The sequence below is a fragment of the Oncorhynchus keta genome, chromosome 32 (assembly GCF_023373465.1).
Source record: "Oncorhynchus keta strain PuntledgeMale-10-30-2019 chromosome 32, Oket_V2, whole genome shotgun sequence".
NCBI lineage: Eukaryota > Metazoa > Chordata > Actinopteri > Salmoniformes > Salmonidae > Oncorhynchus > Oncorhynchus keta.
The window spans coordinates 13,952,582-13,969,850 of NC_068452.1; the positions used below are offsets into that span (position 1 = coordinate 13,952,582).

At 41.9% G+C, this 17,269-nt stretch overlaps 2 protein-coding genes across 4 annotated transcripts in view; one reads left to right on the forward strand and one right to left on the reverse strand.

Moving 5' to 3' along the window:
• Window positions 1-6,443: 6,443 nt before the first annotated feature.
• On the reverse strand, window positions 6,444-17,218 carry traf5 (Tnf receptor-associated factor 5). 3 transcript variants are annotated; one of them, XM_035746989.2, is made up of 11 exons: window positions 17,051-17,218; window positions 13,913-14,152; window positions 13,063-13,126; window positions 12,664-12,765; window positions 12,331-12,495; window positions 11,333-11,410; window positions 10,414-10,488; window positions 9,140-9,232; window positions 8,878-9,018; window positions 8,243-8,414; window positions 6,444-7,928 (listed from the first exon to the last, which is right to left on the reverse strand). In XM_035746989.2, exons 1-11 carry the CDS (start codon window positions 17,116-17,118, stop codon window positions 7,327-7,329), a joined length of 1,800 nt encoding a protein of 599 aa, XP_035602882.1. In that variant the 5' UTR covers window positions 17,119-17,218; the 3' UTR covers window positions 6,444-7,326. The 3 variants fall into 3 exon arrangements, with proteins under 3 accessions (XP_035602882.1, XP_035602883.1, XP_035602884.1); XM_035746990.2 differs by having other exon boundaries at window positions 17,036-17,202; XM_035746991.2 differs by having other exon boundaries at window positions 13,913-14,145; window positions 17,036-17,194.
• Window positions 11,536-17,269, forward strand: part of LOC118365070 (potassium voltage-gated channel subfamily H member 1-like) — a 100,454-nt gene continuing 94,720 nt past the window's right edge. The window contains exon 1 of the mRNA XM_052490662.1: window positions 11,536-12,051. The gene's annotated coding sequence lies outside the window, so the exon portion shown is untranslated. The remainder of the gene's footprint in view (window positions 12,052-17,269) is intronic.

Sequence of the window (17,269 nt, forward strand, 5' to 3'; positions counted from 1 at the left end):
TAATTATTCGCCTACCTCATGCCTTTTGCACACATTGTATACAGACTCCCCCTTTTTTCTACTGTGTTATTGACTTGTTAATTGTTTACTCCATGTGTAACTCTGTGTTGTCTGTTCACACTGCTATGCTTTATCTTGGCCAGGTCGCAGTTGCAAATGAGAACTTGTTCTCAACTAGCCTACCTGGTTAAATAAAGGTGAAATAAAAAATAAAAAATAAAAATAAAATGTGTGGGATTCTCTAATTTACGCAGTCTCTCTGCTTCACTTGTTTAATGAATTAATAGCCCAGAGAACTGGCTACTTTGGCAAATTTCTGTGATGAATTGAGAATTCTGCTTGATAAATCCAGACTGAATCACGTAATGATATTTTCCATATATCAGACCCGAATAATAATAGCATACGTTACTGTAAGACAAAAAAAACAACACCTAATTTCTTATGAGATTTAGGATGATTGTGACAATGGTAACATTTTTCTCTGACCACTTCTCAGTTCCTATGCTTCCTGGCTGATGTTTTGGTCACTTTTGAATGCTGGCGGTGCTTTCACTCTAGGGGTAGCATGAGACAGAGTCTACAACCCACACATTTAAAAACATTTATTTTTATTTTTTTACCTTAATTTTACTAGGCAAGTCAGTTAAGAACAAATTCTTATTTTCAATGAAGGCCTAGGAACAGTGGGTTAACTGCCTGTTAAGGGGCAGAACGACAGATTTGTACCTTGTCAGCTCGGGGATTCAAACTTGCAACCTTTCGGTTACTAGTCCAACGCTCTAACCACTAGGCTACCCTGCCGTCCCATGTGGCTCAGGTAGTGCAGCTCATCCAGGATGGGACATCAATGCGAGCTGTGGCAAGAAGATTTGCTGTGTCTGTCAGCGTAGTGTCCAAAGCATGGAGGCGCTACCAGGAGACAGGCCAGTACATCAGTAGACGTGGAGGAGGCCGTAGGAGGGCAACAACCCAGCAGCAGGACCGCTACCTCCGCCTTTGTGCAAGGAGGAGCAGGAGGAGCACTGCCAGAGCCCTGCAAAATTTACATTTACATTTAAGTCATTTAGCAGACGCTCTTATCCAGAGCGACTTACAAATTGGTGCATTCACCTTATGACATCCCGTAGAACAGTCACTTTACAATAGTGCGTCTAAATCTTAAAGGGGGGTGAGAAGGATTACTTATCCTATCCTAGTTATTCCTTAAAGAGGTGGGGTTTCAGGTGTCTCCGGAAGGTGGTGATTGACTCCGCTGTCCTGGCGTCGTGAGGGAGTTTGTTCCACCATTGGGGGGCCAGAGCAGCGAACAGTTTTGACTGGGCTGAGCGGGAACTGTACTTCCTCAGTGGTAGGGAGGCGAGCAGGCCAGAGGTGGATGAACGCAGTGCCCTTGTTTGGGTGTAGGGCCTGATCAGAGCCTGGAGGTACTGAGGTGCCGTTCCCCTCACAGCTCCGTAGGCAAGCACCATGGTCTTGTAGCGGATGCGAGCTTCAACTGGAAGCCAGTGGAGAGAGCGGAGGAGCGGGGTGACGTGAGAGAACTTGGGAAGGTTGAACACCAGACGGGCTGCGGCGTTCTGGATGAGTTGTAGCCTCCAGCAGGCCACAAATGTGCATGTGTCTGCTCAAACAGTCAGAAACAGACTCCATGAGGGTGGTATGAAGGCACCAAGATTGGCAAATTCTCCATGGGCGCCCTGTGCTCTTCACAGATGAAAGCAGGTTCACACTGAGCACATGTGACTGACATGACGGAGTCTGGAGACGCCGTGGAGAATGTTCTGCTGCCTGCAACATCCTTCGGCATGACCGGTTTGGTGGTGGGTCAGTCATGGTGTGGGGTGGCATTTCTTTGGGGGGCCGCACAGCCCTCCATGTGTTCTCCAGAGGTAGCCTGACTGCCATTAGGTACCGAGATGAGATCCTCAGACCCCTTGTGAGACCATATGCTGGTGCGGTTGGCCCTGGGTTCCTCATAATGCAAGACAATGCCAGACCTCATGAGGCTGGAGTGTGATGCTATGGACTGGCCCGCCCGTTCCCCAGACGTTGCATCACAGACTGTCCAGGAGTGGTCGGATGCTTTAGTCCAGGTCTGGGAGGAGATCCCTTGGGAGACCTTCCGCCACCTCATCAGGAGCATGCCCAGGCATTGTAGGGAGCTCATACAGGCACGTGGAGGCCACACACACTACTGAGCCTCATTTTGACTTGTTTTAAGGACATTACATCAAAGTTGGATCAGCCTGTAGTGTGGTTTTCCACTTTAATTTTGAGTGTGACTCCAAATCCAGACCTCCATGGGTTGATAAATTTGATTTCCATTGATAATTTTTGTGATTTTGTTGTCAGCACATTCAACTATGTAAAGAACAAAGTATTTAATAAGAATATTTAATTCATTCAGATCTAGGATGTGTTATTTTAGTGTTCCCTTAATTTTTTTGAGCAGTGTATTAGTGACATATACTTGTGGATTCTTGAAGAATATAACGTATAAATGCCATGAGCTTAGATAAACTGTCGTACCCAATCATAACCCAAAAAACAAGCTTATATTTGGGGTTCTGATGGGGTACAACAGTTTAACTATAAGTTTAACTATAAGCTCATGGCATTTATCTTCAAGAATCAACAGGTATATATCACTTATAATAATTGGATGTAGCAACTGCAGATTGCCCCTTTTTAAAGTTTTGTTGTGGAAATTCATAGTGCTGAATGAGACTTTGTAATTTCTTAAAACAATCATCTTTATTTAATATTGATTAATTAGAATGAAGCTGGTCGACCACACACTCCGAAGTGTGTGTTGCCGAGAGCTTAACCTTTAATGACAAAACAGAGATCTTTAATTACAGTAGAAGACCCCAAAATGCTTAGTCATGGCTGATTCCACTCCCCCAATGCTGATTGGGGGGGTGGGGCACCACAAGCCATCCTGGGTTCATCCTGTGGTCATCTGCACAATAAGGGATTTTTCTACTCCTCCAGGCTATCTCTATCTCGGTTCACACACCACATCTTATCTATGGAATGCCAGCTGTAGGTTTTTATCACCAAGACATGAATCAATTGTCAGCTCAAGCTCCTGATCCCAACTCAGTCCCACAGACACAGATGAGAGAGTACTCATCATAGCTATTTGATTCATAAACAGTATTATAACATGCATTGTATATATTTGCTTTCGTATTTCTGTAAAGTAGAACCATGTGTTTCTGTAGAGTCAGACAGAATGACAAGGCTGTCATTTTGACAAGACTACGGTTGAAACGTGTCTGCTTTTTGAATAAACTAGCACCATTAATTCATAAATATGGTTGTTGTGGTCCATTCATGTGTGTTGTTACTCTTCCATTATTTTTAAGGCTTAGGCCGGGATTCCATAATGGAGCAGCGTCCTATCCGGTAATGCACCTTTTTAAAGGCAATTTCTTTCTCATAGATCACATTCATTTTCTTTCGCTTAGTTCGCTGCTCTGTAACGTGCCTCAGATTGAATCCCGGCCTTGGTATTCAGTATTTACCCAGAAAAGCACCCCATTCCCATAGAAATGTATAACTGCATCTGAAGTGTCATTTTTTATTATGCATTGGCATCCCATAATGTTTTTACATGAAAGCTCACATAATGTTGCTTTACCGTTAACACAGTCATAAGAATAATGACCCGCACACACTGTCTTTGTGCTGGTTCATGTCCATCCCACAGTGGTTTCAGATACAGTACGTAGGAAAATGGTACTAAAGATTGTTCCCTGCCAATCTCTATCAAAGGCATAGTAGGACAAATAAATGGCATCTCACAACGAGATGTGATGCACATAAGTGTTATGCATGTAAACACAATGTAAGGAAAAAGCATGTAACAAACTTAAAATAAAACACAGTACTTTGAAACAACACTGCATATAATTCAAGAAGATCTAATGCGTATTCCCATGAAACCAAAAAGTATTTAGTCAGCCACCAATTGTGCTAGTTCTCCCACTTCTAAAGATGAGAGAGGCCTGTAATGTTCATCATAGGTACACTTCAACTATGACAGACAAAATGAGAAAAAAAATCCAGAAAATCACATTGTAGGATTTTGAATTAATTGATTCGCAAATTATGGTGGAAATTAAGTATTTGGTCAATAACAAAAGTTTATCTCAATACTTTGTTATATACCCTTTGTTGGCAATGACAGAGGTCATTTCTGTAAGTCTTCACAAGGTTTTCACACACTGTTGCTGGTATTTTGGCCCATTCCTCCATGCAGAGCTCCTCTAGAGCAGTGATGTTTTGGGGCTGTTGTTGGGCAACACAGACTTTCAACTCCCTCCAAAGATTTTCTATGGGGTTGAGATCTGGAGACTGGCTAGGCCACTCCAGGACCTTGAAATGCTTCTTCTGAAGCCACTCCTTCGTTGCCCAGGTGGTGTGTTTGGGATAATTGTCATGCTGAAAGACCCAGCCACGTTTCATCTTCAATGCCCTTGCTGATGGAAGGTTTTCACTCAAAATCTCACGATACATGGCCCCATTCATTCTTTCCTTTACACAGATCAGTCGTCCTGGTCCCTTTGCAGAAAAACAGCCGCAAAGCATGCTGTTTCCACCCCCATGCTTCACAGTAGGTATGGTGTTCTTTCGATGCAATTCTGCATTCTTTGTCCTCCAAACACGACGAGTTGAGTTTTTACCAAAAAGTTATATTTTGGTTTCATCTGACCATATGACATTCTCCCAATCTTCTTCTGGATCATCCAAATGCTCTCTTGCAAACTTCAGACGGGCCTGGACATGTACTGGCTTAAGCAGGGGGACACGTCTGGCACTGCAGGATTTGTGTCCCTGGCGGCATAGTGTGTTACTGATGGTAGGCTTTGTTACTTTGGTCCCAGCTCTCTACAGGTCATTCACTAGGTCCCCGTGTGGTTCTGGGATTTTTGCTCACCGTTCTTGTGATAATTTTGACCCCACAGGGGTCTTGCGTGGAGTCCCAGATCGAGGGAGATTATCAGTGGTCTTGTATGTCTTCCATTTCCTAATAATTGCTCCCACAGTTGATTTCTTCAAACCAAGCTGCTTACCTATTGCAGATTCAGTCTTCTCAGCCTGGTGCAGGTCTACAATTATTTTCTGGTGTCCTTTGACAGCTCTTTGATCTTGGCCATAGTGGAGTTTGGAGTGTGACTGTTTGAGGTTGTGGACAGGTGTCTTTTATACTGATAACAAGTTCAAACAGGTGCCATTAATACAGGTAACGAGTGGAGGACAGAGGAGCCTCTTAAAGAAGAAGTTACAGGTCTGTGAGAGCCAGAAATCTTGCTTGTTTGTTTGTGACCAAATACTTATTTTCCACCATAATTTGCAAATACATTAATTCAAAATCCTACAATGTGATTTTCTGGATTTTTTTTCTCATTTTGTCTGTCATAGTTGAATTGTACCTATGATGAACATTACAGGCCTCTCATATTTTTAAGTGGGAGAACTTGCACAATTGGTGGCTGACTAAATACTTTTTTGCCCCACTGTAGCTTGCTGTATCTCTGAAAGAGAGCAAAATGAAACAACTCAAACAATTAACTTATGGCTAATAATTGGTAACTACTAGGTTTCCAGAATTAGTTCATTTGTCTTGCGCTGCAATACTACTGTTGGGATTTGTGTAGTCCACTAAACAATGGTTACAGTGTTACATATATTTTTCTTGTTGCGCTTGAGTGACATTTTGTTGTACTCATCCCGGAAACATAGGCTGGCATTCAATAGAAGACACGGTACAGAGCAGCACATTGCATTTTACTTTTAAGGTTGATTTACGTTTGAGCCAACATACACAGTGTTTACCATGAATGGGTTGTGTCGTGGAAAATTCATATTGAGACTTTGTAATTTGTTCAAACAATCATAATTTAATATTCATTAATTGTTGCAATAATGAGACTAGTCAACCCAACACACTTGACTGTTGGGCCTAGTAGCCTAACCTTTACAGACAATGCAGAGTTTTTATGTAACTGATACTAAGTCATGGCTGGATCCACCCCTTCCATGCAGATTTGGGGCACCATCAGCCACTTTGGGTTTATCCTGTGGTCATCTGCCTCTGGTGTTGTTTCCCAGATGTAAGAAGGACTAGATACAATAAGGGTTTTGTTTTATTCCTCCAGGCTCTCTCTCCTGGTTACACCCACCACATTTATCTATGGAATGCCAGCTGTAGGTTTTTAGGCTCCTCTCAATTCACACAGACATGTAATAGAACATAAATGTCACACTATTAGTTAAGTATATGAATATCAAACAGATCAGGTAAATATGTCATTTTTCTATCACAGTTGTTGAATTGGCATCTGGGCGTGACATTTAAGAAAAAACAAACTACACTCTTTATTTAGACACCCGATCCTCAAATTGTAAAAAAAAAAATACTGAAAAGGGTGTGATTAGCTAATAATTTTCTTTAATATAGACCCTTCCCCCAATAAGTTTGCCATTGGAGGGAATTCAAGGTCCCTATAGGTCTTATTTTCAAGGTGGTAACACAATGACATAGAACCTACATTACTTTTGTTTACTTTATAGCATTAAAAATAATATGTCACTTCAACTCTACTCATCACTACTTTAAACAAAAACAATCATTTATAAACAAAACGCATGGATGATTTATGCATGTACCACAAAATTTAAGGAAAAACACATGTAACAATTCACTCAATGATAACACCTTATAATCAAATCAAATTTTATTTATATAGCCCGTCGTACATCAGCTGATATCTCAAAGTGCTGTACAGATACCCAGCCTAAAACCCCAAACAGCAAGCAATGCAGGTGTAGAAGCATAATAACTTTAATGAATAAGCATTCTTACTTTTATAATGTTTACATTTCTAAATAATGTATATAAACCTTCAACGTACATTGGCTTATTCAGTAAAGTTATTACAATTACATCAACTACTTTTTAACAGCTGTCCATTAATCCCTGAGATGTCATCAATTGACAATTAATAGATTGCATGCTCTCTGATTGTAGGACTTTACCACAAAATACAATATGTGGGAAGCATTAACACTTGAATCCTCAGTGAACATACAAGCAGTCTGCAGACAAGGCTAATGCAATAAAAAAAAATTAACTACTTCACTGCAATATCTGTATTGCTTTATCGTTTCAGTATCTGGGGAAAAATGCATGGATTTGCTGACACTTTCTGTTTGCTAAATTTGGAGTACAGCTGAAGCATTGGCCTGCACTGTGCTTTGAAGCATTAGCTAACTGTTTTTGAAATGATCTCAAACCAGTTTTTTAAGGCCCCTCTACAAGTCCTCCAAACCGCTCGTGTCTACTTTGACCTTAACAAAGAGCGTATCGTCTCTCACGTATATGGCGTTCTTGGGTGTCTCCAGCTGGGCATGCGAGGCAAAGCACTGGAAACCAGAGGCCACATTGGTGGGGGCGTTGGCGGTTGCAGCGGCCGAGCCGGGCCGGTGGAAGCTAGTGTTTTCTGGGTCGGGTTTGAAACTCATAGTCAGGTGGTTGTTGGTGCCGCTCTGGTCCAGCACTGACAATGACACAGGCTGTCTGAAGGGCCAGGGCAGGAGGGGGTCGAAGTCGCCCCTCATGAGGACCACGTAGAGAGACAGGTGGGTGTCCCGGCCGGCCCCGTCGCCATTCAGGTAGGCCCTGGCGGCCATTTTGTAGCCACTGCGGCCCGTGTGGAAGGGCGCGCTGCTCAGGCACGGTCCCTGGCCTTGAGACCCGGCCTCCTTTCTCTTGCGGTAGTCGCGGAGCTTCCAGATGAGCTTGCCGTCGTACGAGGTGGACTCGAGCTCTCTGAAGTGCTCCTCGTTGCACTCCAGCTGCGCCGTATGGATGCTGAGGAGGCGTGAGTGGCGCATGTAGGTCTCCTTCAACTCCCCTGGGGGAAAGATGGGCGATTACATTTTTTATACTTTAATTAATCCACAAGTAATTTTGATAAATGTCAGTACAATGTTAATTATTTGCTCATAATCGCTGAAAATCCTTAAAGACATAAGATCATTGGCCTAACAGTTTTTGTGGAATATGCTAACAAAGACAGAGGCAGTTTTACCATAATTCAAATAACCCAGTTACATTTCACAAGACCCACTTTTCACACTTCATGGGCTTACTGTTGGTGGAAACCATAAGAATGATCTCTAATCCACCTTTAGTTCACCCAGACCATTAAGGACCCCCTCCACTCACCCAGATGGTCTTTGAGCCCCTCCGTGACGGACACCTGCTGTCTGAGGGCGTCCAGGGACGCTCTGATTTGGCCCAGTTCCTCCCGGGCCACACCAGGGCCAAACACACTGGACAGCTCCTCGAGCTGGAGCTGGACGCTGGAGATGTGATCCTGCTGCTCCTCCAGAGACCTCTGTACATGGACGACCAGAAAACGGTAACACTTTATTTTCAGTACTGCTATTTACATGGGTAGTGTTCATAATCATTAGGCACCAAACAAAATGTTTTAAAACGTTTTCTGTTGCATGCCCTCAAACACAATAATACAGGTAGTCTCTCTTCTCATGAGAATCCTAAAGTTTTGATTCCTATGACCAAAGGATTATATTAATTGCAATGTGTGAATGAATGATTCCTGCTTCTTACCTGTACTGCAGAAAGAGTGCATTATTTCCATAAATATTTTTAAGGTATTTTCAGATTTTTTTTAACAGAGAGAAGATGCAAGTGGGGAAAGACGGAGAGTGGCTGTGTTAAAGGGCAGTAGGCCAGATTCAAACGTATACCTACACTATAGAAATGCTGCAACATTACCACTAGACCAGCCAGGCCTCTGGGTGTTGTATTGGTTACAATACAGTACTGCTTCTTACCTGTACTGCAGACAGGGTGTTGTCACATCGGCTGACCTGCTGGGCCAGTGGGTGGACCTCCTTCTCCAGACCGCTGACCTGGCGGCTCCTCTCCTGGAGCTCCTTGTGCCTCAGCAGCACCTCCTGCTGGAGGATTGCCATCTGCCGGGTCAGAGGAATGGTCTAAGTCTCCAGGTACAACTTGCCCTTTGGTACATTGGTCTAGGCACTATAAGGGCTGAATCCTAACTTGAGAAAGGTTCTGGGTAGTGATTGGTCCTACCTGTGTCTCCAGCTTTGTGTTGCTCCCCAGAACCAGGAGGATATGGTCATTGAGAGCAGTTTCCTCATGAACTTGAACTTGGGCTCTCCTCTCCTGTCCACACAGAAAGAAATAACAATTAGTTGTGTGGCAATCATGCCAAACAATGACATACAAATTATAACACTCATTATACATACTGTATTGACATTAACTTGTCACGATGGGTAAGGCTGATGTTGAACCAAGACAAATTCATGTGTCTTTTGGTTGTATTGTATAAGACTAGTTCATATAAACACCTATTACCATTACTGAATAAAAATATAAACGTAAAATGTTGGTCCCATGTTTCATGACCTGAAATAAGATACCAGAAATGTTCCATATGCACAAAAAAGCTTATTTCTCTCAAATGTTGTGCACAAATGTGTTTACATTCCTGTTAGTGAGCATTTCTCCTTTTCTAAAATAATCCATCCAGGTGTGGCATATCAAGAAGTTGATAAAACAGCATGATCATTACACAAGTGCACCTTGTGCTAGGGACAATAAAAAGCCACTCTAAAATGTGCAGTTTTGTCACACAATAAAATGTCACAGATGTCTCAAGTTTTGAGGGAGCATGCATTTGACAAGCTGACTGCAGGAATGTCCTCCAGAACTGTTGCCAGATAATTTTGTTAATTTCTCTACCGTGAGCCACCTCCAACGTTGTTTAGAGAATTTGGCAGTATGTCCAACTGGCCTCACAACCTCAGACCACGTGTAACCATGCCAGTCCAGGACCTCCACATCGGGCTTCTTCACCTGTGGGATCGTCAGAGACCAGCCACCCGGACAGTATTTCTGTCTGTAATAAAGCCCTTTTGTGTGGATAAACTCATTCTGATGGTCTGGGCCTGGCTCCCAAGTGGGTGGGCCTATGCCCTCCCATGACCACCCATGGCCTAATTTATTTATTTCAATTGATTGATTTCCTTATATGTAACTCAGTAAAATAGTGGATGTTGCATATATATTTTTGTTCTTTCTGATACTCTGGAGACCCTATAGACATGACTTATTGTCGTGAATTGTTACAAGGACATCTTTCTATCACCACACGACATCGGTTGACAGCCACTACCCATCCAAGAGGGTCGAATAAAGACTTTGACCCATTGAGAATGCAATCATTGCGACTTTGGAGCTTCCAGCCCAACCTATAAATTGAGATTGTCCGACTACAACTAGATTTCCTTTGGCGTAGAATTAGAATCCAAAGCACAGAGTGGGAAAATATGTCCACCAACCCGGACAAAGCAGCCATATTTCTTAAAAACACAGTCCGTCTGCACCTCAGGACACTGGTCAGCATGGTCTTCAAGCTGTGTGATAGAGAGTACATTAAAAGCAAAGAGGTGTTTGTCAGAGAGGGAAAGTGAGGGGGAGGGTATAAAAAGGTGAAAAAGAGAGGGGAGAAGAGAAGTCAGACAGAAAAGGATAAGTGAGATGTAGAAGCAGGAACCAAATTAGTTCTACACACTCATACAGTTTTACAAACAGCTGTACAGTGTATTATACACCAAGTGTACAAATCATAAGGATCACTTTCTAATATTGAGTTTCATCCCCTTTTCTTTCATCCCCTTTTCCCCCCAGAACAGCCTCAATTTGCTGGGGCATGGACTCCACATGGTGTTGAACGTGTTCCACAGGGATTTTGGCCCATGTTGGCTCCAATGCTTCCCACAGTTGTGTCAAGTTGGCTGGATGTCCTTTGGGTGGTGGACCATTCTTGATACAGACAAACTGTTGAGCGTGAAAAACCCAGCAGCGTTGCAGTTCTTGACACCCAAACCGGTGTGCCTGGCACCTACCCCGTTCAAAGGCACTTACATCTTTTGTCTTGCCCACTTACCCTCTGAATGGCAAACATACACAATCCATGTCTTAAGAATACTTCTTTAATTTGTCTCCCCCCTTCATCTACACTGATTGAAGTGGATTTTACAAGTGACATCAATTAGGGATCATTGCTTTCACCTGGATTCACCTGGTCAGTCTGTCATGGAAAAAGCAGGTGTTCCTAATGTTTTGTACAATCAGTGTATGTGCTTGTGGCAAAATGTCAAGGAATATAGAAAATCCTTCTTCAAACAATAAATGAGCCTCTTCAAACAATACATTCAGCAAATAAAACAAATGTTATGGTCATATCTGAATATTTACCATGCATCTTTTAATCATCTGGGAGCATTTGTTGGGGCACTTGATTTCAACCTCTGGGCATGAATGCCTCTCATGATCCTGGTGGAGTCCGAACAGAAATAATAAGTGATTATTAAGAAGGATGTTCCTTCTTAGTGACTTACAGTATCATATCATAATAGACTGAAAAGAGCTTCGTTCAAGTGTTGTCAAAGGCACAGTAAGTGTGAGGGATTCAAACATACATTCAAGTCACTTGCGCCACCTGTTGGGAGAATGACTGTATAATTCCCAGACTGTAAAAATAATCTTTGGCTAAATGTAGTACAACCAAGGGTTAGAGGGGGAACACAGTTGAAGGACAATCCACTTCCTTAATATTACTTGTTATGATATGGGGGGTAGCATAGTGTTAGCAGAGAGTTAGGCAACACATTTCCAAGATACACTTCCACACTCCATCCCCAGGTGGCAGCAATCAGGTCTACATGCTGAGCTAAGCCTTGAGAAACACATCAGGTGCAGCCAATTAAAGTGATTGTCAGTCAGAGAAAGAGAGGAGGCCAGAAGCCCCCCAGCCACCCTTTTGTTTGTTTCTTTGTGTTAGTTCACCTCTTTGAATGGGCAGGCATTTTTGTAGTTTGGTACATATTTATTTTGTCACCATCTGAACAAATAATAATAGCTGGGACTGGCTGACCAAAAGATCAAGACGGAGCTGGCCTTGGACCTAAGATAAGGTAGCTGTGTCCGGGGTACATGCATTCAACACCTAGGTGCATACAGTGATTTCTCATGTACTGTATATGCACTTAAATCCGGTTACCTAGGCCTAAGACACCTAGACATAACAGGTGCAGCAAAATCAGTAGGCTAGTTATGGGTTCCACCATCTTAGAAAATCCCAAATAAACCACCGGGGACAACAGCAAATTGAAAGTCCTCATATCATAAAACGTAAACCCTGACCATTGCAAGCATAAGAACATATTAAAACAGTCAATTCCTCTGGCATTCACCTCGAGCTGGCAGCATGTGTAAGGATGCTTGCAGTAGTGACAGGGCTCCATACGGTAGGAGCAGCTGATTCTGAGGTGCTCCTGCAGGTCCTTACGTTGCATGGTCTCACTGCAGCCTGCATTGGAACACTGCAATGACTCAAACTGACATGCCTGTAGATGCTCCTGAGAAAGAGAGAGGGAATGTATATCATGTATTAAATGTTTGGTCATGTTGCTGTCTGAGCATTTGTTAATGATTTATTTTACAGTCCTGTTTTAGCTGGCGTTTTCTCTCGTATTTACTACAGCAACGGGTAACATTTGGTACTTGTGGTGTCTTGTGGGATTTACCTGCAACCGACATAATGTCATTCTGTGGGAGCAGTTGGGAGAGTTTGTGCAGTAAACTTCTAAATTTGAGATCTCCCTTTTGCAGCAATTGTCTTGGAAAACCTGCAGGAAACGGTACAATTGTGTAGTATTATTTTACATTTCAAGACACTCATGATTGTTTAATTTCTGTCAATAAAATAGTTTTGTCTTACAAATGAAGTAGGTTGGGTGTCTTAAAGTTTCATGAAAAGTAAAACCCCAAAAATAGTTTTATGTACCAGTGAAAATACAAAGTAGACATCAGTTGTGTTATCAGAAAAACTGTACTCTGCGAAAGTAATTCTGAATAAAGTATGCCTAAAGTATTTCTTCATATTTAGCTTTCTTCCCAAATGAACCATGGTTTCTTAATCTCACCTCATCAGATTTGATCAAACCTCTGTCCAAAGGACAGGCAGGGGTGGTGGCTGGGGAGTTTTCCCTGCACAAAAGAGAGCATCACATTTCAATATGATTGCTGACTTTTAACTTATGACATATGCTACCTACAGTATCAAAGAATGGCCCTTTAGCTCAATGGGCTAACACATTATTAAAGAGTAAATTCAGAATTGTGTAACTTGATTAATTCACAAATTTAAAATGTATATATTTAAAGGCCGACTCACTTGAAATCAACTATACAATCCACTCCATATTTGGTTTGATGTTACTTTATGGTCATGTGGCCATTAAAAAAAAACAATGCTCAAATGCTTTCATTTCCAATCTTGTGGTGGCTGAAGTTTGAAGTGGCAGTTAAAAAAAAAGAACTGATTCATTTCTCCTGGCCCATGGACTACTTTCAGGGTGAGAAACCACCTAACTGACGACACTCTTATCCAGATCAACTTCTAGTAGTGACTGTGTACATTTTCGTACGGGTCCCCCATGGAAATCGAACCCACAACCCTGGCGTTGTAAGTGCTGTTCTCTACCAACTTCCCCTTTAAATTGTGACAGATCATGCACAATTGAGGGCTGGTAATTGAGGGCTGATTCCAGTTCAATTTCAGTCAGCTTGGAGACATATTTTTTTACTTAAACAATAATACAATATTCAGAGGGGAAAGGACCATTGTCAAATCACAAATAGAATTTCAATTCAACTCCTAGACTGACTGGAATTCAAATGGATTTGACCCCTCCCCCCAATACCCCCCCTCACTGTGTAAATGAACACATAACATGCAGTAAATGGCTGTTTTGTTATCACTACTGTTCTTACAGGAGCCCTTGGATGCAGCTGTAGCAGAAGATGTGTCCACAGCCAGTTTGGTGTGGGTTGAGAACTACTCCTTTACAGGTGGGACAAACATAGTGCTCTTCCAGCTTCTTCACAAACTTCAAACTGTGCTGCACTGCAGTCAAGTCCAATTCCCACGGTCCCACCACTCCCGAATTCTGCCTGGAGAGTCCTCCGGATCCACTCGGGTCACTCTCCTTTGTTGCCATGGCAATCTGTAGGCTGACAGGTGTGCGGTAGATGTTGGACAGTTTGTAGACCTATGCAAATGTACATCTACAAAGACTCTGACATTAACATTTCCTATTCCAGAAGTCCTGCAATTGACTGACTACCTGCATGACTTTAACATTCAGAAAATCCCATTCAAAGCTCTCCATAATGAGATATAGTCCAAACATTTGTGCATGAAAGTGTTTAGTAAATAGGTTTGTTTTAAAATGTGGGGATATTACATAAACCCCTCCCCCTATCTTTTTTAAGGAGTTTATTCACATGGACTTATAACCAGGGCCGTAGCTACATATGAGGACTGGACCTCCTGTAATATTTTTGAATACAAATAAATACATTGTCAGTCACTTAGGTAGACCATGACTGTTAACCTTTTTTAGATTGGTAAATGAGTCGTTAGTCTAGCCAGCTAAACTTTCATGGCTGAATTACCGACCCGGATCGCAAAGCATGTACCCAGGGGTCCTGACATCCAAGGGGCCCACATTCGTTCTGGTAGTCACTCTCATATCATACAAACATGGCAAAACATGTTGAATTGCATGAAATTGTCTGTAACACTACAACAAATCTGTAAAAACGTATTTGTTGACCTTTTTGTAAATAAAATACTTTTTCTGCCAACAGATCCCTCTGTACATATACAATTATAGTTTTGAATTGATGCGAGTTAAAGTGTAGTGGCTAATTGTTTAGCTAATATGCTATAGTTGAATTCAGAAGTTTACATGCACCTTAGCCAAATACATTTAAACTCAGTTTTTCACAATTCCTGACGTTTAGTCCTAGTAAAAACTCCCTGTCTTAGGTCATTTAGGATCACCACTTTATTTTAAAAATGTGAAATTTCAGAATAATGGTAGAGATTTATTTCAGCTTTTATTTATTTCATCACATTCCCAGTGGGTCAGAAGTTTACATATATTCAATTAGTATTTGGTAGCATTGCCTTTTAAATGGTTTAACTTCATTTAAAAAAAGGGTCAAATGTTTCGTGTAGCATTCCACAAGCTTCCCACAATGAGTTGGATGAATTTTGACCCCTTCCTCCTGACAGAGCTGGTGTAACTGAGTCCTCCTTGCTCGCACACGCTTTTTCATTTCTGCCCACAAATATTCTATAGGATTGAGGTCAGGGCTTTGTGATGACCACTCCAAAACCTTGACTTTGTTGTCCTTAAGCCATTTTGCCACAACTTTGGAAGTATGCTTGGGGTCATTGTCCATTTGGAAGACCCATTTGCGACCAAGCTTTAACTTTCTGACTGATGTCTTGAGATGTTGCTTCAATTATCCACATACTTTTCCTACCCCATGATGCCATCTATTTTGTGAAGTGCACCAGTCCCTCCTGCAGCAAAGCACCCCCACAACATGATACGGCCACCCTCCTGCTTCAGGTTTGGGATGGTGTTCTTCGGCTTTCAAGCCTCACCCTTTTTCCTCCAAACATAACGATGGTTATTATGGCCAAACAGTTCTATTTTTGTTTCATCAGACCAGAGGACATTTCTCCAAAAAGTACTATATTTGTCCCCATGTGCAGTTGCAAACCGTAGTCTGGCTTTTTTATGGTGATTTTGGAGCAGTGGATTCTTCCTTGCTGAGCGGCCGTTCAGGTTATGTCAATAAAGGACTCGTTTTACTGTGGATATAGATACTTTTGTACCTGTTTCCTCTAGCATCTTCACAAGGTCCTTTGCGTGTTGTTCTGGGATTGATTTGCACTTTTCGCACCACAGTAGGTTAATCTCTAGGAGACAGAACACGTCTCCTTCCTTTGGAAATTGCTCCCAAGGATGAGAAGCTTCTAAAGCCAAGACATCATTTTCTGGAATTTTCAAAGCTGTTTAAAGGCTCAGTCAATTTAGTGAAGGTAAACTTTTGACCCACTGGAATAATCTGTCTGTAAACAATTGTTGGAAATATTACTTGGGTCATGCACAAATTAGATGTCCTAACCGACTTGCCAACACTATAGTTTGTTAACAAGAAATTTGTGGAGTGGTTGAAAATGAGTCTTAATGACTCCAGCCTAAGTGTATGTGAACTTCCCGACTTCAACTGTATATGTTTGTAGATCGAGGTGCATGAAGCTACAGCAACCATGTTATAATGGCTGGGGTCATTTTTGCTATTTTTGAGGTACTCCAAATAGCAATTGAGTGTTTTTAAATTGTATAGAAATGCAGTTAATGAGCTTCAACTGTCTTACCATCTATTGAAAAAGTGGCGGGGGTGCTTCCAGACCTCACTAAAACTCAGAGCCTAGCTACAGCCCTGCTGACAGACAGGCATTAGTGTGTGGTAAAGTTTCCATCTTCTAACATGTTTAATGTTAAGTCAAGCAAATATTCATATGATTCTCAATCGGCACCCATGAAGGACCGTGGATTGTCTCATCAGAATCTCCCTTTCAGAAATCCCCCTAGCCTAGTGGCTTAGTGCTGGTGGAATCAGCGATTCTGTCTTTGGGGTAACCCCCTCGCAGCCCGCGGTAATGGTGCGCGGCAAATTCTTAATGAGACGATGGACAATTAAGCGAAACATGGCTTATGTTGTATTATTACATTAACAGTTCGAGGGTATTCATTGACGTTATATTGAGAAAGACAAAAAGCCGCGACGGAATTATGCGCTCTTTGCAGCACTACAATTTCGGGGAATCCCCACTGCTGAAGAACAGCATAATGAATTATGATTCCAATAGATGAAAACATCATGATTATTATAAAAACAGATTATTTTAATGTTAACGACATCCAAGGGAGTTCTGTATTTATATTGTTTAGTCAAAAAGTAACACTGAAATTATTTTGCTTTCGTTTTCATAGCCTACATAATTAACAACCGTTGCATTGAAGATCTTACCGTGTGCGTTCTTACCGTGTCTTTAAAAACGGAATGTGCGACGATGTTCTTGGTTTACTTTTGTAATTTACATCCACATTCATATGGCAAAAACGTCTGCACAGTACGGAGTGTGTAGCCCAGGCTATACGTCACAACTCGGCGTGCAGCAAATTCTATATGAGCGGAAAATGTTTCAGGAAGTGAATGTAACGGCACTGTGTTCACGGTTCACACCCTTTAAATGATCGTATC